Consider the following 21628-nt stretch of genomic DNA (forward strand, 5'->3'; position numbering starts at 1 on the left):
TAAAATAAAAGTTAACACAAATTCCATTTGGTTAACCTGACTAGTTAAATAAAACTTGAAATTTTAAATTTATCAAACTTATCACACATTCTGTTTGGCCAACTTGACTAGTTGCTCAATTTAAACTTGAAATCTTGTATGTAATAAATAAGAATCATAGGAAAAATATATCACACATTCCGTTCAGCTAACCTGACCAGTTTATGTATTTTAACCTTGACAGACTAATAAAATAAAGCTTAACACAAATTCCATTTGTATAACCAGACTAGTTAAATAAAACTTGAAATTTTAAATTTATCAAACTTATCACACATTCTGTTTGGCCAACTTGACTAGTTGCTCAATTTAAACTTGAAATCTTGTATGTAATAAATAAGAATCATAGGAAAAATATATCACACATTCCGTTCGGCTAACCTGACCAGTTTATGTATTTTAACCTTGACAGACTAATAAAATAAAGCTTAACACAAATTCCATTTGTATAACCAGACTAGTTAAATAAAACTTGATAATTCAAATTTATCAAACTTATTACACATTCTGTTTGGCCAACTTGACTTGTTGGTTATCACAAACAAACTTAATCATTTCAGCAAAATAAACAAAGAGCCACTAGGCCATATCAGTTTCAGGTAATAAGTACTATCTTTCAAAAGTAGAAACCACAAAAAGAAAAGATAAATAAAAATATCACATCAATTGGTTCCCCGGACCACATATACTTCAATGGAATTTTACCAAGTCTGGTGCTCTGTCTCCAGAGTGTTTCTGTTTTAGCACATACCAGCTATTAGTTGAGACATCATCAAAAACATCAAACCATGTACTATATCCACATTTGCCGGGATGGTTATTAATTGGTTCCTCGGACCACATATCCTTAAATAGAATTTCAACAAGCATGGTGCTTTGTCTCCAGAGTGTTTCTGTGTTAGCACATAGCAGCAAAAAGTTGAGGCATCATCAAAATCATCAAACTCTTTACTATGTCCATATTTGTCGGGATGGTTCTAAAAAAAGTAAATCTGCATTAGAGAAAGGCATAAATTGGACATGAATAGGATCCAACTTCTGATGCTAAAAAAATATAAATAATGGAAGGCCCAGGTATTCAGATATTCACTTCAATACCCACAATGTTCAGGATGGCACTTAGATCTTTCATTAATTAACAGTATTATTGAAGCTAAATACCTAGTTTCTTATCAGTAATCATTTATTCTCATAACTATTATTCTTCCTTCCTATTAAAGTATTCATTTTATAAAAGAAATCTTTAAAGCCCACCAACCTGCTTTAGAGCAGTGTTGTGGGTCTGTACTCTATAAACCTGACTTCCCAAGGAGTGAAATAAAACAACTGGACTGACTCTAATACTGTATATTAAGCTTCTCTATAATTCATATTACTTGTTACCTTCAAATGACTCTACTACCAGTTCGGAATGCTGTCTTCGGCAGAGAAGACCACTGGCAAGAAACTCTACCGTTGCTCTTTTATTCAATCAATTAAAACAACTTATAAACACAATTACAACATCATCATTACAACGTCATATGTAATAACGCTAGGCCCTTTGATACAAGACATATTTTAAGACAGGTAAAACATAACCACTATTACCACTTATAACATCAGGACTTTTGGAACAAGTTGTTTGTATAGAGCAACCTCTGCTACATAAACTGTCGGTATAAAGTTATGCTAGGGCTCCATATATGATACCTAAATAAACCAAAGGATGAGATATACTTATCTAATGCAACATCAGGTACAACCATAGTACCAACAACTTTTAACAACTCCATCACCAGTACATACGACTTGTGTCGCCACAACAATATTTCTTTAAGTGTATCGTTTCCATTATAAATCATCTCAACCCAATTTGTAACGTTCTATCCACAATACTTTAATTAATCTCCTTTTCTTAATCAATTCATTTTTAAATCCGTCCTCACTTTTCTTTGCCGCCAATCTAACTTGTCAAACTCGCGTCTCCCGCCATAGATCCTATACTTTTATTTGACAGTTTACTAAAGTCCATTATTCTATTTTCAATACATTATCAATGAGTATACAAACTATTATTTGTTGATATATTTAATATAATCATCGGGTTTATCATAGATAAAGTGCTGTAATTCCCTATTTCCTAACACACGCGTCGACATTCTGCGATGTCGCTCTACCCGGTAGCGGTCCCCAGCGACTGCGGCTACTGCAGCTGCTTCCGGGACTCTGACCTTCCCATTGAACTCGTACCTATAGATCTGCACGCTTGCGGTTTGGTCGTGAACGAGTATCGTAATTCGTACTTCGAAATAAAGTCGTACATGCAGTAGGTACTGTTTTGTAAACATTTCCCTATGAGCGCCAACTGTAAAAACGATGACCAATTGAAGCTTTATAACAAATTATCATAGTATTATTCACTTTTCTCTTCTCACTTTTCGAACACTGCGCCTGCCAGTGTCTCCTGGTAAGAACGTGCGGCTAGAACAGCCATTCATTTGTAGATTTTATAACAGCGCGTGAAAATAAAAATGGTATGGTATGGCTAAGGAAAGTTGCGAATTTTATACAATTTTACATTTAACGGCGTCATATTTAATACCCGACTCTTACTTTTATCGAAATCACTATTTGTTTATTTTTACTCGATAACCATTAGATTTGATAGCAACATCACCTTACCGTAGGTCGGTTAACCGTACAGAATGTGTGCCTGATCTACCTTCACCAAATAGAAACCTGCCCCAATATAGCGGGTCTGCATATTCTCGGCATGCTCGGAGCCCAGATCCGGCCAGCTACCGAGCTGACGCATACGTTGCAGTAGCCGATCCTTACGGACGCGAGGACTCTACCGCCGATATATCCATCGTTTTAAGGGACTCGCATAGCAGCACTTACGTCGGAAGCTTCCCGTAGTATAATGGAACGACCATTACGGCATTTTCCGATGCCACAAGTGTGTGTAGCGATGTTGTCACTTATCGAGCGTGTGCGACGAAATCTGGTGACAATCGCCGACGCGACGGCGCTCTCGAATGGAATCCGGAAGCCTTTACTGCCGCATATGGTCACGACTGACTTCAATACTGTCGCCGACAGGTATGGCCGTGAGCGCACGACGCGTGGTAGGGGCCGGAGTGGTCATTTCGCTACGGCCCTGATGATTGATTGATAATTTTTTCATCTATTACTAGTTAGCCCTTGACGGATGATGCAGTCTAAGATGGCAGCGGGCTGACCTGTTTGTGGAATGGCACCCCAATCGGTTCAGAGGCAACGTACCCTAAATCGTTCAGCGGCACTTTTTTATCGGTATGGTGGTAACGGCCTAAGCCTCCCACCAGACCAGACCAGAGATAATTCAGAAATTATTAATTCCCAAATAGCCACCGCTGGGACCAAACCCGCTAATACCATAACGATGACCTCTGCGCCAGAGATGCCGTAAAAAAAAATCTATCTAGGTATGAATGAATGAATGAATGAATATACCTTTATTGCACGTCATAAAACTACATTAAAAAGAAATGTATAACAAAACAACGTATATAATTTGGCTGCCTTATCGCTTCATAGCGATTTCTTCTAGGCAACCAATCGTGAAGGAAACAAATACAAATATAATATTTAAAATATTATATTAAATATTACTATATTTACGATCTTTTGGTCTTCAGAAACAAAGTATCTTAAATTATCTTTTAGTCCCCGTAGTTAGCAAGTTTTAAAAGAACATCCCTGAACCCTTAAAGCTACTCGTACTTAGCCGGCGTCGCAACCGGCCCTGGGTACTAGACCTACGCTCAAGTTATTGGAGCAATTGAAGAAGGCAAATGTCCTCACGCCTCACGCATTCGTACCCGGGACCTCGGCAGACGTAATCGTATCGACAGGCGCCGGATAGTTCCGGTAGCACGCGGAGCGCGGTGGGCGGCTCTGTCGGCCCGCCTGCGATAGGCGCGTGACTAACTGACCACTAACATCTGTTTGACTAAACGTTCCTACCTCATTGTAGGCTTCAGTCGCATACTTGCAAAATCTAATGATAAATTCAACGTTTTCTATTGCAATCAGATCTTTAATCAGTTTCATACGCACAATAAATTTCGTAAAAATGTTAGTTTTACAGCTCAAGTCCAAGACTGGTGTGAATTCACCGTAGTTATTGCCTTGTGGCGATGTATCCGCATCGATGCATTTAGTTAAGCGCGTCTTAACGCCCGCAATCGCTTCAATACTCCAGTTAACTAGATATATATATTTCCAGGAAATAGAGTAAAAAAGGTATATAATATGAAAACTGGATAAATTTATTTTACGTTCGATTAGGTATACCTGTGGCTGTTATTACGGATACTATTAAGTATTACACAGTCTATTATTCTAAATCGATGAGAAAATCTAAAGTGACAGAAGGTTCTGATATTTCTGATATGAACGTGTCCGCATCAGTATGCAATACTGGCGACGTAAATATAACTGGATAGTCCGTTCGGTGCATTCTTGAGTCACGTCCGTCACGAGTCATTACTGGCGTGTGACGTCACGCCGCGTCGTCGACGAGTAGGCACGTGCCGCGAGCTTCATTATCATGACTGCACTGACGTGGCGTAACTGCCTAATGCTGGCCGCACACAGCTGGGCCTGCTCCGCCGGCCGTACACGCATGAATTAGGAGCACCAGAACGTTAAGCAATTTTAGGCAATTTGGTTTCCTCAGCGTAGTTGGTTACCATACCCACCGGAGCATCAAGCAATGTACCTACGTTCTAGTACGATATCATATACAAACCGACTATGGGTACAGGTTTAATATTAATGCCTTACGTACTCCTTATTAGTCTTATCTAATGACTTCTAAATACGGATTACTATTACTAACTAGATAGTTACCGTCGCAGATCTAACAATAGAATACGGGATAACTAGGTACTTTCATATTTCGGATGGAATTGACGAGATACGCGACAAGGGAAACAGGGCCGGCGCGTGACTTGCCTGAAACGTGTATTGATTAATTATTTACGTTGTTTTTAGTCCACTTCGGCCCTAACCCAACAGCCCGCCTCTGTGCGGCGGGACGTGATCGCGCGCGCAATTGCAAACAGGTCACGTTTACGTGACGTTACATCGCCCGATCGTCACTGCAGCACGCGCGACACTATTAGTATGCTAGAAGCCTTTTTGCGGCGTGTTTATTGCGGCCTCTAGCTTTCATTTTAACCTTTTTTTTATGGGAGATGGTCTTTCTATCAATAGATTTTTGAATGTTACATATTCGATAGTAATGGTAACCCCATTAGTCTAATTTCGATAAACGACTTATAGGCAGTGGTAGCATAAAGCCCTTTGCTATGAAAAAGGAGGTCTGTGGCCAGCGGTGATGTATAAACGTGGTCCACGCTGGTAAAGGGTGTTCCTATGAGTTCCGGCTCAGGCCCATTTCCGAGATTCTAATGAGACAAACTTTGGTCTGATGGGAGGATTCTGCAATGGCTACCAATACCGTAGTAATCGTCGAGTCGTTAAGTTGTTCGATATGTTGCCGTTTAATTGACTTTGGTTTAATTTGATCATTAGTGTTCGCTGTCAGTGAAGCATGCTATTGAATAAAATGCTTGCAAATTGTGTCAAAACAAATTAATTAAAATCTACACGACTCAAAGTTCACTCTTCCGCCTCCTAGGCAATTGCTTATAATCTCCGAACAGCTAATAATCAGCTCGGAGGTGATCTTCTGTTGCACCACGCAGCAGTTAGATGGCACCTGGCACCAACCCTACTCGCGTCATTGTCGGCAGCTCGGCCGCGCGCACGAGCAGATCATCCAGCCGCTGGAGCGCTTCCGGAAGGACCACATCGGCGCTGTCAAGGTAATGCCACCGGCCGTATCTGAATGAACACCCTTACTTTTGAGTTTTAAGACCGCCTCAGGTTTACCTATTTTAATCAGTTAATGTGTTTGTATATCAGCCGTTCCTTATAGCTACCAAAATACAGACGTACTAGATTTTAATTAAGAAAGGGTCGACTTGGTCAGGATTAATAATATCAGGAGATAGGACATTATTTTATAATCTCCTATCACACATGAAATAAATAGTGAGGATTCATAAGTAGTGTTCGAAATGTTGAACGTGCTAGGTACGAAGCAGAAATGCTACAACTTTAAAACAAAGGTCATAAATCCAAACATTGTGAGAAGGAGTAAAGCCTGCAGTATATAAATATTAAGTCGAAGGCTAAGCTAAGCAAAACCAACGAGTGCGAACTGCACGCCCAAAAAGAAAGGGAATTGTGTCCGGTTGAGTTCAAAATACAAGTCAAAAATGTGGTACGAAGCTAGTCAAAGACGTACAACACGAGCCGGCTCGCAGTACCACAACAGAACAGGGCGCACACTAATTTATATACGACAAGTAGTTGCTCTTTCGTACATTATGGGCAAAGTGGGGACTTTTTTACTTTGCTCTGCGTGTAATGTTTCGCCGCGCACTAATCATAACGCGTGTTCTCGCTTGCAGGAGGGCAAGAAGAAGTTCGATAAGAAGACTGCCAAGTTTTGCCAGAGCCAAGAGCGGACTTTGTCGCTGTCAACTAAGAAGCCGGAGACGGTGTTTCAAGAGGTAGGCGTATGAGCGCTGCTCCCTCGGGCCCGCGGGCCCAGCCACGTGGGTCACCTCACTCACAGCGACGTGCAGTCTTTCCATACAGCCTGCAATTTAAAGCTTTATAATCTCCTAAAACATGATATTTTCATAAAAAATTTTCAAAGATTAATTAATGTTCTGTCTAAAAGTTCCGATCGAACACGTTTCTGTGAACTAGTGCTCAGTAGTATAATGTCGCAGGCGGACGCCGCCATGGACATGGCGGAGCGCGACTTCTGCCAGGCGTCGCTGGAGTACGTGTTCCAGCTGCAGGCCGTGCAGGAGCGCAAGAAGTTCGAGCTGGTGGAGACGCTGCTGGGCTTCGTGTTCGGCTGGTGGACCTTCCACCACACGGCGCACGACGTGCACGCCGACGCCGAGCCGCTCGTGCGCGACTTGCAGCTGCGCATCCAGCGGGTACGTGCGCGGCTCCGCGAATAAGTGGCAGCGAGGCATCATTTACGTTTTATGACGCACGTTTGACAGACTATCAATAAATCGAGCATCAGGCGAAAGACACACTCACATTACTCAGAAGTGTCAAACGACACAAAATTTAGGTTTGTTTTTCATTACGCAAGTCCAGCAGTGTTTAAATGAATAAAATGATGAAAGAAAAGGGTTTTAATTCGACTAAATGATGAATTAGCGTGGTTTGATTTTAAATTTAGCTATTTGTTTTTTTATGTTTTTTTTAATATAATACCTACAAAGATGGAGGCAAAAGTAAAAAATAGTAGGTATATTTGTTTGCTTTTATTTTTTTAATAATAAAAGCTAGCTATTATATAGGTAAAATAGCCCTTCACGCCGCAACGGAAGGGTACACGCGAGTAATCTGCAAGTTTTTATTTATATGTGCTTCTTTCGCGCAGCAACGTGCGCATTTACTTTAGTATGGGTGTAAGGAATAGTACCTATACACTAACAATTTAGGTACATGGACATCGCTGCGAGTGTGTTTAAATTTTCCAAATAACGATGTCCAGCGTTACCAATGAACCGGCAGTACCTAATCGTCTGTTATATATTTAGCGGACCAATATACCAGCAGTTAACTTGAGCGGCCCGTCAGGAAAGATGATCACTTGTTGTTGAGTGGTGGGCCACCCAGTAACAAACAGTGATTGGTGAAATCGGCCCTAAGCCTCTGAGCATTCAAGCCGGTGGAAGCGGGCGGATCTCTCGCGTGAGGCGCGGCGCGGCGGCGGCGCGGCGCTCCCTCGGCAGCAGGTCCCGCTCGCTTGTTTCGTCTAACTGAACTACCACGTTTGTGCTCGAGTGTGACGCGGGGAGTTTGCCCGGGAGCGTGCATTAACCCTGTTAAACTGAATAACCGACATTTGTGCGATTACTATTCATTATGACGTTGAAATCGTAATCAGTAGTGATCATTGATTTTTGCCATCGAGTGCTAGTAATTAATCCCTTGAAAGCGTTTTGTTTTTGTCCCAGCACGAGAGTGAATTTAAATTTCAAAAGTATCAAGGAGTGCTCAATGCCTAGTTGTGTGACCGTTGCCTTTTAGCAAATCTCATTTTCCCTGTAATTAAGACCATGAGTCGAACGAATGGACTGTTTTGGCCCCTCATGAGTCAATATCGGCACGGATCGCCACCGGCACTGGGCACGTCCTTGCGATGCCGAGCGAGCGGCGCTGGCCCGCTCGCGCCGTGCTGACCGCGCGTGCTTGCAGACGCGGAGCAACTTCGAGGAGACCAGCAAGCAGACCGAGTCGCTCATGAAGAAGATGATGGAGGTGAGGCAGATGGTGAGCGGCGTCTTCATACTACTCCACCGCGCTCGCGCTCGCGAGCTCATCATATCAACCCAATGCCGGCCCACTACGGGGCACGGGTCTCCTTCCAGAATGAGGAGGGGTTTAGGCCGTAGTCCACCACGCTGGCCCACTTAGATTGGTGGACTCCGCACGCCTTTGAGAACGTTATGGAGCCCTCTCAGGCATGCAGGTTTCTTCACCATGTTGTCCTTCACCTTTGAAACGAGTGATATTTGAATTTCTTAAAACGCACATTTTTTAGAAAAGTTAGATGCGCGTGCTGGGATTCGAACTCGGCCTTCCGAAAGTGAGGTCGAACTCCTACCCAATGAGCTGATATAGTTTACAGCAAATACCGATCTATATCCTCCCTGCGATTAACTAACTAACTCGACTCGCCTCATCGGGCTATTGCTAGCAGATCGGCTGCGGACTAAGAGGTTCCTTGGGCAAAGCATTATTAGGTAGTGTGTGCAGGGTATAGTGTCAGACCGTCGTTCAGACGGTGACGGGTCGAGGGTGTATATCTGGGAGAAACCAAAAGTTTCACAACTACTAGACTAGAATTAATTTGTAATCGTTTTGGGATTGAAGCCAAAGAAAAACATTTTTAGTGTTAGTATATAGTAAAATAGAACAGTTTCTAGTTCATATACTTAACTATGAAAAGCTTATTAGTCGATTCAATTAGCGATCCACCTCGGAAAGAGAGATAATGAGAGACCTGTGGGCAAACATAAATAAGAAATAAAGTTTGAGTTTGGGTTGAGGTTTGGCGATAGAGGGCGGTGAGCGCTACTTGTGTGTACTAGCTTCCATTTGAAATATACATTGTATTGAATTAGATTTAATACTTTGATTTATTAATATTTAGGTTATTTTTGAAGCTCATTTAATGTAATAGGAACTCGTTGTATATCGTAATTTACCATGACGATTACCATGTTAAAAATGGTCAGGAAATAATTCTCGAGAAATCAATTCAATCGCAGAGATAGGGATGTCGGGTGCTCCAAAATGAATTTCTAAAGCCATTGACAACGATATTCATTTTGTAATAATTATAAGAACGGACGTGGTCCGCGGTGCAGGCATAGAACATCGCGGTTGCAATGCACTCCAGCTTGCGTCCGTCGCGGGCGAGCTGCTCTCAATGCTGTGGCACTGCAAGTGACTGAGCAAGAGAGTACATTCGGAGAGTGCCAGGCCAGTGAAAATGTCGATGAAACAAATTCCGAATTTAGAACTCTGAGATTTTTTTAAAGAAAATTGATAAACAAAAATTCCGCTCATTATCTCTCATTCCGAGGCGGTCCCCTACGTGTGCTAAAGCGAGTGGCCCGTGCAGTGTGCGGGCGAGCGGGGCGCGGGCGGCGCGCGCGCGACGGAGCCCGCCGCGGCCGCGGAGCCGGGCGAGGCGGGCGGCGGCGTGGCGCGCGCCGGATACCTGTTCCTGATGGAGAAGAGTGAGACCGCAAACTGCTGCGCGCTTGTAGTGTTCACGATCAATACATAAGCTATGAAGGGGACGGCGGAGTCGGAAAGGAATTCCCTTCTAACGACCTTTCCGACTCGGCATTTATTTAATTCCGGCAGATATAACTAGTCCCGAAAGTTTAAGCTGAACTCCGACGGATGTGTATAGCCGATCCGAACCTAGCTTTACTTTTAAATATTACACCGCAATTTTAAAGTCATAAACACAGTGATTACCGGCGTCGCCATAGAGGCGTAGTCCCCCGGGGCCGGCCGGTGGCTCTGCGGGACGCGCGCTCAGCTCCGACGTGTCTGTCGCAGAGGCGTTCGGCACCACGTGGAGCAAGCACTACTGCAGCTACGAGCGGGGCTCGCGCGTGCTCTCGCTGATGCCCTTCAACCAGATCAACGTGAAAACCGTACGTACCGGCGACTCCGGCTGCCACGTGTGTACACTACTCAATATAATCGAAGTCAATTTTAAAAGATTTTTTCCGCTCGACAAGTGCTACTGCCGTATATATAATGTGTATATAATGAAGATGTAGAAATATTTTATTCATTTATGAGCATTATATAGTTATGTATATAAAGAAATCAATTAAAATGTTACGTTTACTAAAATGTTCTATAAACCATATGATTAAGTACTTATTAGTCTTTAAACTAAAATACTGACAAAATCAATTAATCCAATAACTTAAATTAGTCAAAAGAAGAAGCTACATAATAAATATATTCATCACACTTGATCGTAACGTGGACCTTATTACATAGTTATACGCGTGTTTTATTTAACATTACCACACTTGCGTTTTAGTTTGCGCTAAGTTAAGTTTGAACCTAACTGCAAGTATAGTATGAATTTGACCGAGTAAGTAATGGGTACAGATCATTTTTTTAACACCAACTGAGAGTTATTATGCGGCTAAAAATAGTACGCATTTTATTTAATGAATATATCGTTACAAAGTATCTTATTACTAGGAACGTAAATTATGTAATTACGTAACATAATAGTATATTATCACAATTGTGAGGATATTATGAAAATGTAGCTTAATTTGCTATACTCCGCGAAAAGCAGGAAAATCTCCACACAAAACAGATCTTCTGCAATGTGCCCTCTACGCACATTTTGCTCCAAAACCGGAGCATCTTCAGTTGTTGTCTTTACAATGAATAATTGTTTAGTCCTCAGGAGATGTTGACTTAACAATTATTCATCGTACAGTCAACATCTCCTAAGTTTCTCCGGTTTCGGGACGAAACTAGTGTGGAGTGTAAAGAGAGAAAAGATTGAGAAAGTTAAAAATTACACCATACAGATTCTCCCGCTTTACGCAGAGTAGGTATAGCAAAGTAAAATTTATTTTTATAATATATCATGGAATTCCGAAAAGTAACGATTGCTTCTATCATCTGTGTTTGGTGGGAAAATATTAAGAAGAGAAGTGAAAACAGCCAATCGTCTCATACTTTACAATTTTTTTATGTTGTTGTATTCATTTGTTTTTATTAACGCACTTAAAGTTATTAAATCAAAATTTTCATCAAATTTACATTAAAATTTAATATAATTATTGTTAAGTTGATTAATAAATGTTATAACTTGGCAAAAAGTAGTAGAATTATTTTTTACAGTTCTTCCTAGTAATATTGGGAAATTACAGAAAAATTACACCATGCAGAACAATACAACGCAACATATTTTCTCTAGCTATTATTGCAGTGCATTTTGAGCTGTTAAACGCATGGATGGATTTATTATTACATTTATAAGCATATACACTATACTCTAGAGATAGAAATAGAAAAAATAGTTCTTGTTCTAAACTTTATTTTTAGCTGCAATAGGAATCAAGCCTAAGCTTTTGGCACGTTTCCGGCCAAAGATAAAATAAACTCTGCCCGTTAAATTAAGATAAGTACCTAAAACATAACAAATATTGTTATACGACTGAATAGGCTGTATGGACAATGATTTTAGCCTGTCCGGGTCAAAAAACAACAAACATTGTACGATATGGCGCGATGAAAAATAGTGAAATCTTCAGAAATATTTTTTAATGTTTTTCATTTCATTCTTTCTTCTCACGATTGATATGAAAAGAATCATGTTCAACTCGGGAGCACACCCCACGCTCACCTTCAAACTGCGTACGCCGCGCTGGTGCGTACAAATATCTCGTGTGAAGATGGGGTGTTTAGCGAAAATATTATTAGAATGACGAAAAATGGCGCGAAGGTTTTATCTCGCGCCAAGGCCAGGTTTTGGAATATTTTTGTTGTTTAAAGTTATTAATTAGTTATTATTTTTCATGAAATATTGTATTCAACATATATTTGATCAAAATTTATCGTATATTTATGTTTATTTACGCAATGAAGGCTCGAGGTCACAAGGAACGAGGTGAGTATTTTCATTTAAGCAGATACGTGCTATTTCTAGCCGCATAAAAACTCTGTCGGTATAAAAAAAAATATCTGTACGACGGTGTAATTAAAAATAACCATACGTACAACTCGTAGGGAGGCACAAACTTAACTTTAAATTTAAACGTTAAATAATTATTCACGTAGACCTATCGCGGTCACCTACGAAGCGTTCACGCACATATGATAATATTATTGCAAGGCGTCGGTGATAGTCACATTATAGTCTTATAAACTTCACAATCTTTCGTCGCGATCTCGGATCATGAGCCTCGGGGCGTCGTAGTGAGGTCCTCGGTACGAGCGAGTGTCGCCAAGCTACGAACTGTCGCAGGCGGGCGGCGCGGAGGCCGTGCCGCTGGCGGGCGCGCGCGCGGCGCCCGAGCTGGAGCGGCGCTTCTGCTGGGAGGCCGCGCCCGCCGACGAGCGCGCGCCGCTCGCGCTGCAGGCGCTGGGCGAGCGGGACCGCGCCGCCTGGCTGCGCGCGCTGCACGCGGCGCCGCCCGCCGCGCCGCCGCGTGGCGCGCCCGACGCGCCCGAGGCCTGGCCGCTGGACGACGCGGGCTTCGCCTTCGTGCGCCGCCTCATCGCGGCGCTGGAGGCGCGCGGCCTCGACGAGCAGGGCCTGTACCGGTGCGTGCGCCGCGCCCCCGCGGGTGCGCGCGGCGGCGGTGCTGACGCGGTTCCGTGTGCGCAGGGTGGCCGGCGTGTCGTCGAAGGTGTCGCGGCTGGTGGCGCTGGGCCGCGCGGGCCGGCCGGCGGCGCTGGAGCCGGCCGAGTGGGAGAGCAAGACGCTGGCGTCGGCGCTCAAGGCCTACCTGCGCGCGCTGCCCGAGCCGCTGCTGACGCGCGCGCTGCACGGCGCCTTCCTGCGCGCGGCCAAGAGCGAGCGCGCCGCCCGCCCGCGCGCGCTGCACGCGCTCGTGCACGCGCTGCCGCCGCGCAACCGCGACATGCTGCACCTCGTGCTGGCGCATCTGTGCCGGTGAGCCCGCGCCGCCCCCGCCACGCTCCTAGTCCCCCGCGCGATGTTTCTCTTCACATAAAGAAGTGAGAGGTGCGCGCTGGGAATCCGACTCGGCCCCCCGGAAATTAAATCGAGCTCCCACCCGATGCGCTATCGACGCTACTTGTAGTGTAGACCTCGTTACGGGCACTTGTGAAGCGTTCCTACCTTTAACGTGTTACGCTAATGTTAGTGATGGTGATAACTGCATTCGTTAACTTAAAACTAAAGCTAGAAGGGTTCCAAACGCGCCCTGCTCTTCTTCACGGCGAACTTAGCCAGGTCTTTTTTGTTATCACCGTCTCACAGTCTAGTTAATGTTGAACTATGAAGTTAGAGCGATGCATACCGAAGCGTTTTTATCAAACATGTAATCCTTGATATTATAATAGGATTTTTCTGTAAGCTTACGTTTCATTTAACTTTGAACATCTCAAGGATTTCATCTGATAATTACCCTTAAATGAATTACTAATTTAATGCAGGCTAGTAAACTGCACTACAAGTTTATTTTTACTTCAATATCACATGAAACACGTCGTCCAACAAGTTTTGTCTTGTGATCGATGAGTGTGTGTGTGCAGCGGATGAAGTCTGTTCTCAGAGTGGCCGCGCACAGCGACCGCAACCTCATGACGGCGTCCAACCTGGCCGTGTGCTTCGGGCCCACGCTGCTGCGCGCCGAGCGAGAGACCGTGGCCTCCATCCTGGAGCTGAAGTTCTACAACGTGCTGGTGGAGGCGCTGCTGGAGCACTGCGCCGCCGTGTTCAGCGCCGAGCCGCCGCCCGCGCCGCCCGAGCCGCCGCCGCCGCCCGAGCAGCACAACGGCACGGCGGGGTAAGTGCCGGCCATTGCTCATATTCTGCTGAGCGCAGACTACTTAATTAGAGCACGCGTCAAGTAATGATGAACGTATTGTAACTACGTTATTATTTTCTGGTCGTCGCTGTAATTTTTTCGTGAATTTGGGTATTTGAAACATCAAGAAATAAATAAATATGAACAAGAAGTGGACGAAAACATTTAAAAAAAACGTGTGTGTACTTATGTACACGCTTTAGAAGTTATACTTTGGCGTAGCAAATTAAAAAACAATAGAAAAAAAGATATTTAACAAAAAAAAATAATATTATAATTTGTTCAATTTTAATTTTTATCACAAACTTTTTATTGAATTTATTTCTTTATTTTGTAAATATTAAATAACCAATAATAAGTATTTAACATTAATAATTTAATTATATTTAGTGTTAATTATATTAAATAAAAGTATTTTAATTTATATCAATAAATAATACATACGGATAGTTAACCTCAATTATATTGGAGCACTTGAAAAAGTATATAAGCACAATTTTTTTCACAAGTAAAATCAATCAAAATATTCAATTTAAATCACTACTGAATATAATTTATTAGCACATATATAATTCGCACTGTTAATTTTGTGTCACAGATGCGCGCGCATCTTTAAATTTCACTCTCATCATTTTTTTATAACGCGCCTAAAGAAGTATAACTTCAAAAACTAAATTAGGAAATTTTACGAACAACGGTGTGTTTATATACTCTTTGCATCTAAATACTAGAACCCAGAGCCAGACAACAATTGTAACTGTATACTTTTGTGTATATATAATTGAGTTTTAGTCCGCTTACACATAGCCTAAAGTACAAATTCAATATTTATTTATTCATGTAGGCCTTTCACAGGCACTTATGAAGCGTTCATGCATATATGTTTACATAATTGTAAGGGGGTGGTGATAACTTCGTTCACCAACTTAAACCTAAAGCCACGAGGGCTCCAAACGCGCCCTGGTCTAAGAAGACCCCACAACAAAATTAGCCAGGTAAATATATGTTTTTTTTTTATAGAAACCAAATTTTCCGCATTGTTGCACCTAATATGCTTTTTATTATTTTTGCAAGTTCACTGTCGCAAATTTATTATAAACAAAGTGTAAATATTCTACTTTTAAGGAACGATCTTGTTAAGTATGTATGTATGTAAGGAAGACTCTACGAAGCGTAAATTTTTTACAGCTATTATTTAAACATTTTTTTTTTACTTACAATTAAGAGGGAAGCTCGAGAAAATTTTGTTAGTTAACAATTATTTAACTTATTGGAAAATTATACGGGAATAAATGACATATAGTTCATATTACTTGTTACCTTTAAATGACTCTACTACCAGTTCGGAATGCTGTCTTCGGCCAACCACTGGCAAGAAACTCTACCGTTGCTCTCTTGTTCAATCAATTAAAACAAGACTTATAAACACAATTACAACATTGTCATATGTAATAACGCTAGGCCCTTTGATACAAGACATATTTTAAGACAGGTCAAACAACTACTATATTCTATAAATTATCTATAATATATATCTATCTATTCTATGTATTATTTTGTTTTATAGTCGTAAGAATGTAATAGGCCCGTTTTGACATTTGTCATCGCGACGTAACTAGTTATGGAACCATAAGACTCGGGACTCGATACTCACGATAAATCAATTCAAGTTTGTATCAGTACTTGATAGATATTATTATGTATTGTAAAGTGTTCGTTCGTTCAAAGTATTCCTTTAACTTCACAATCAATACGCGTGACTGGCTGTTGATTATACGTCCACTTTTCAACATGTTGAAACAGAGTTAGTACTATATAACAACAAACACAAAAAACGAGTCAAATCACTATGTTTAAATTAATGTCCAAAATAGAAGATCCATAGTTAACGTAATAGTAAAAAATATATATCAAACTTAAACGAGCGCACAGTCAACTTTACAAGATGAGGAACGAAAAACTGCACAGTGCGCGCGGGGACGCTTCAGTCATGTGCCGCTTGGTCAGATACATCAACTCAGACTCATTATTTAGAACCGATTTTGAGAACCAAGCTCATTCTTTGCAGTAAAGATAACTACACAATATTTTATTTCGATATTCAGTAAAAAAATGGTTACAGTTCTAGTATAAAAAAAAAAGACTGAGAACGTAACTGTTTTCGGAACTTTTCGCAACAATTATAAATTACATGCTACTATAAAGTAAGCGCAAAAAGAATAATCGCAATATATTCTTTCATATTATTTAAGGTCCCAAAAAATTTTTGCGTATTTTTTAAAACACTGTATGTTATTTATTTTTATTTTATTGTTTCTTTCTGTTTCGTTTCAAGTTACATTCTATGGTCTTGCACAAATTTCAAAACGGGCCTATTACATTTTTACGACTATAGGAGTTATTTTTTTCTTTTTTAGAAATAATTTATTTTTTTCACCGCAATCGAAATTAAAATCAGTTGAACCTTAAACCTCGAACAAATTTTCTCGCAATCGAAGTGAAAAGCAGAGTTTGTAACTCGGACACAAAATGGATTGTTTTATTTCCTTGTAGCACAATCTACAATGTTTTTCTATGACCTGATAATGTTTCAAACATGGAGCAGACTTTGAGGTGCTGGAAATAAGCGCAGGAGGTCCCGCGGACAACGGCTAGTACACCTATATAGGCTACTATACCAAATACCATGTCTCCGAGTAAGATCATATCTGTGAAACACGGTTGGACGCCATTGCCACTTTCATCTTCACTGTACCGACAGTGAACGACGGATGCTCTATAAAAACTGAGACATATCCGGGGTGCAGTAGAGCCAGAGAGAGGACCGCGGTACGATATTGGTGGCGCTGTAGGTGCGACGCGTGGGAGTTCCGCGACACTATGTTGATGATTGTCTGGTCAAGTCGTTGCGGATCACGATGGCGTGCGGAGGCTTCGCGCGCCGGCAGCGGCAGTGCGGCTGAGATGCGCCGGCGCAGGTGCGCGCGCCAGCTGCCGGGCGCGGGGCGGGGGCCAGGTGCGCGCCGAACCTGCTGCGGGGCTGTGATGCCAATAATTGCGACGAGGCAGTGCACTGATTACAATACTAAGCCGACGTCAAAGTCCAATGCACCTACAGCCACTGTTGACGCGTTCGTCCACTGTTTGCATTGTATTCCATCGAGGCGATGCTGATGATTTTCAAAATTGTATTGTTGTGTAAAAAAAAACTGAACAAAAATTTAATTCCCGGCCTCTAACAATTAATAATTATTGTCTGGTTATATAGGCTTCGGCCGTGGCTACCTTCCACCCTTCCGCAAAGGTGTGCCGCCAACCAATTTAGCGTTCCGGTACGATGCTACGTAGCAACCGATTAGGGATATGGGTTATCCCGCTACCGTCGTGGCATAACTCACCGGCAGATGAGATTGCAGTTACGTGCCGTTGTGTAAACTTTTGTGGAATGAAAACCACTACGAAGCTTTGTTTGTCACGGATTTGGACGTAGAGCGATCTTTCAAAGTACATTTGCTCATATGTTTACAAACAAACAAACACGTGCGTTGCTCGCGAATCGTCGAACTTTAGCGCGTTATGCCGTTACCAAACCAGTATTTCAAGGTCGCCATATGACTGCAAAGATCCGACAGTATATATGGGGGTCGATATGATTGCCGCATATGTACCGATTTAGAACTGAAAGCGCTAGGAAATCTTCCCTCGAAAACTCTATGTCAAATAATTGCGACGAGGGGCAGTTCCCATGGCTTCACAGCACGACATTTACGAATTTTTAAGAGATAGCTGGGATCCTAAAGACTGGCATACTACGGGAAACTAAATGGTAAATGCGGGAAATTTAATAATCGAAGTAAAACGTGGACGAAATCGCGAGCATCAGCTAGCACTCTTATATGTAGTTAAATCAATTGCTTGGGTGTGCCTCGCAATAACCTAAAAATGGCACAAAAGATTTAAACTTGGTTTGTCCGCCTCCTTACCGTCTGACATCGTTTCCTACATCTTTTTTTTTTTTTTCGAATATTAGGAAAATACAGTCTTTTGGACTACTTTTGGTATTTACTGGAAAAATCAATGTTTAGCTGGTACATCGCATGAAGATAGCAATAAAAGAACAAATAATCTGTCTGACATACGGAGAGCGATAAGGTCAGAAGCACAGGGTGTCTGGTCTGCCATCGTGATCCCTAGGCCCGTGGGGCTTCTCTAGCGATTGGCTCATTTGCCGCTTCGCGCGACGCGCCTGCATTTGTAAGGATTGTAAGGTAACAAAAAAGTGTACAAATGAAATCCGGGCCACGTGTCTTCCGCCCGCCCGCTCCGCCTCGCCCCGCGCGCGTTGTTTTTGCTGCGACAGCTGGCGTTGCGTGGATTTCTTTTCCATTATCTGTCTCCTACCTGAGCCTTTAGTTAACTGATGTACCTACATCATTCAGGCAATGGATTCAATCGAGAACGGAATGGATAACGCATTTTTATTTACGTTTGGAACTGGGCAGACAGCCCCAAACTCCCAACTGTGGGCTGGTACGGAATTTCTGATTAATTACGTTTTCTCCTTTATAGGTAAACAAAAACTTACTAAACCATTTTAAATTCTTATCTCTAATCTCTATGTTGTAATCACCTGCAACTTATATTTAAATATCTGCAGATTTTTCTTAACTCGAGAATCATGAGACATCAAGGTGCCCCTGCCGCGGACCGAACCCGCCACCGCGCACTTATATGTCCACAGCGATCACTAATGCGCCAAGACTAAACAGAAAATCCCACACTCACCCCGCGTGCCACCCCCGGCGCACGTCATCCAATGATCATCCGATAAAACAAAAGTAAAAGTTGTTAGAAGCGATTTCGCGCGCCTACAACTTCTAATAAGGCCTTATATGTATATTTTTTCTTATCGTAGGCTCCTTAAAGAGATGGGCTATCACATTCAAAAATATCTAACAAATTACATCAGCTGGAAAATGTTACAAATCACAAATGGAAAACGAGATATCCCAAGTGCGCCGAAACACTCCGCGTGTGGCTCATATTGCACCCGCACTCTGATTCACATTGTATTCTCTTCCTCTTGTGGTCGTCCGCCGGGACATTTTAGAATCATCTATAAAATCATAGCTCGTTCTGGAGAGGGCGTAGGTGAATTTATTTATTTATTATTTATTTACCATAAATTGTGATTGTGAACATAAGATACATGAAGTGTACAAAGGAAAGCTTATCTCTATAAGAGATCTCTTCCAGCTACCCCAGGATGTGAGTAAGATGATTTAATTGTGGTATAGGTCAAATAAAGGTACAATATACTTCATAATAACTACTAAGTATATTTAATATATCTAAATAATAACAAAATTCTACTTACTAATACAATAACATTTAATTTTTGAATTTAATTGTCAACGGAATCTTTTGTTTGCCAATTTAATGTTACTATCAACCAGTTGTTGTTTATTATCAACTACTAAACAATCTTATTGAATATAATATGTATAATGCTATGTATTACTTGTGAGATACATTGTGTTTCATGCGATGGCCTAGTCAATCTATTTACATAAAAGATTTTTAATATTGATACGGTCACTACAAGATGTTAGGTTAACTAGTTTCGTAATAACTTAAGACAGAAGTTAAGTAGGCCCTTAATAAAGTAACCAACTCTATATTGCATGGATCTCACAACTGTTTACGGTGGAAGAACTAATTTGCGAGAATTTTTTTCGGCTTAAAGACATTTATTTCTCAAAAAGAACTTACTTATGTTTTTGATGAATAAAATGAATGCGCTCGCAAAGTTATAATTTCCTCCGCCGACGCGGGATGCGAGCGTGTTGCGGCATTGCACATAGTTCACGTGCGCACCGCTCGGCAGCTGCGCGCCGGAATGCGCACCTGCCGGCCGCCGCATCTCGCCACATAGCAGCTGCGCGCTACCTGCGCCGCCACTCGCCAGTGGATCCTTACAGCCCGCCCAACCCACTCCACGCAGTGCGGCGGGAATGTGCTCTAAAATTGCTCGCGGAACCCTACGCCAATTTCAATTTATTAAAAACGGGGACCATTCATTCCTAATTTAGGAAATGTAATTATTGTTACTAAGTTCTAAATTGTTATTGTCCAATAATTACTTAATTTTTTAAATATGGTAATTTTTTCTAATATAAATGGTGTTCAATAGGAAGTAAAAAATAACCGGGCATAAGTTGTGGGATTCTTATTGGTGGTAGGCGCTTCTTGAGTAGATTAGAAAAAGTCAAAATCGAAATGAATTGATACAAAATTGTACGAATGATATCTAGAGCGAAAGAAAAAATATAAGTGTCTTGTCTGACTGATGAATCGCGGTGAAAGAGGCTAGTGAACTGCGGCTGGCAGGGTCGCATCTCGGGTGCCGCACCTGCCGGCGCTCGCGCATATATAGCGCGCCGCGGCGGCCGGCCGGCTAGTCGCCGCTCGGGCCCGCCACCGCGCACATCGGTGCTCCGCGTACGCTCAGTGCATCCGCGATCTGTTGTCGATAACCAGTGCTCACGATGATCATCTGCCTCTCGGGATTTGTTATTGCGGGGTTGGTACAACAGTTATCTACTCGATTTCGCCAACGCGAAAGAAGTGAAAATTAGTTTTAGAATCATACGTTGTAATTGTCATTCAATATACACATAAACCAATTAAATCAGTAAATGCTACAAGATGCTGGGGTTTGTTTGCCGTAATTGCAAAATTTTCGGCTCTTAAAAACGATTTATTCCGCATTAAGTTATGAGTAGCTCCAGCATTAAGAATCTACTTTATAAGGATCCTATTCAAAGGATTGATAGAATCCAAAAGCGTTTTCATTTCTTGTTATCAGTTCATCAAAAGAAACTATTTGTTGTCATAGCATTATATAGCGAAAGGTTAAACTTCTTTAAGTTAACTACATTAGAATGTCGTCGTTTTGTGCCGATCAAGCACTTTTCTACATTTAAATAATAAAATGAATTGCCTAAATATTTTAGTTAAAATTAATTTTACAAAATTATAATTTGTTCCACTTAAAGATGCGCGCCTAAGTACCTAATTTTGAACAGTTTGTTAGCAACAAATTTAGGCGCTCACATCATCCCGGCTGAGGACCTGTCGGGAGCACAACAAGTGATTCCGAGCTACTCATGCTGACATCCATTCATGTTCTCTTCAGCAATACAAAAAATTGTACGGCAATATATTAGTACAGCTCTATGATGATTGTCTCGAACGTTTCTGTTTACTCTGGTTACAGCAATAATAATCAATGTAAACTTGCCGACCCGCACCTGTATCTTTCAGATACGCATGCAGGTTGCGAGTAATTGTGTTTACATTATAATTTCTAGGTAAATTCAGTGTATCAGTGTACC

At 41.8% G+C, this 21628-nt stretch overlaps 1 protein-coding gene across 1 annotated transcript in view; it reads left to right on the forward strand.

Moving 5' to 3' along the window:
• LOC120624872 (rho GTPase-activating protein 26) overlaps positions 1-21628 on the forward strand; it is a 30232-nt gene that overhangs the window by 7257 nt on the left and 1347 nt on the right. The window contains exons 3-11 of the mRNA XM_039891625.1: positions 5826-5897; positions 6549-6650; positions 6876-7091; positions 8371-8445; positions 9845-9920; positions 10252-10349; positions 12701-12999; positions 13064-13351; positions 13977-14210. Coding sequence (XP_039747559.1) covers positions 5826-5897; positions 6549-6650; positions 6876-7091; positions 8371-8445; positions 9845-9920; positions 10252-10349; positions 12701-12999; positions 13064-13351; positions 13977-14210 — 1460 coding nt within the window. The remainder of the gene's footprint in view (positions 1-5825; positions 5898-6548; positions 6651-6875; positions 7092-8370; positions 8446-9844; positions 9921-10251; positions 10350-12700; positions 13000-13063; positions 13352-13976; positions 14211-21628) is intronic.

This window comes from Pararge aegeria, chromosome 7 (genome assembly GCF_905163445.1).
Source record: "Pararge aegeria chromosome 7, ilParAegt1.1, whole genome shotgun sequence".
In the NCBI taxonomy this organism is placed as follows: Eukaryota; Metazoa; Arthropoda; class Insecta; order Lepidoptera; family Nymphalidae; genus Pararge; species Pararge aegeria.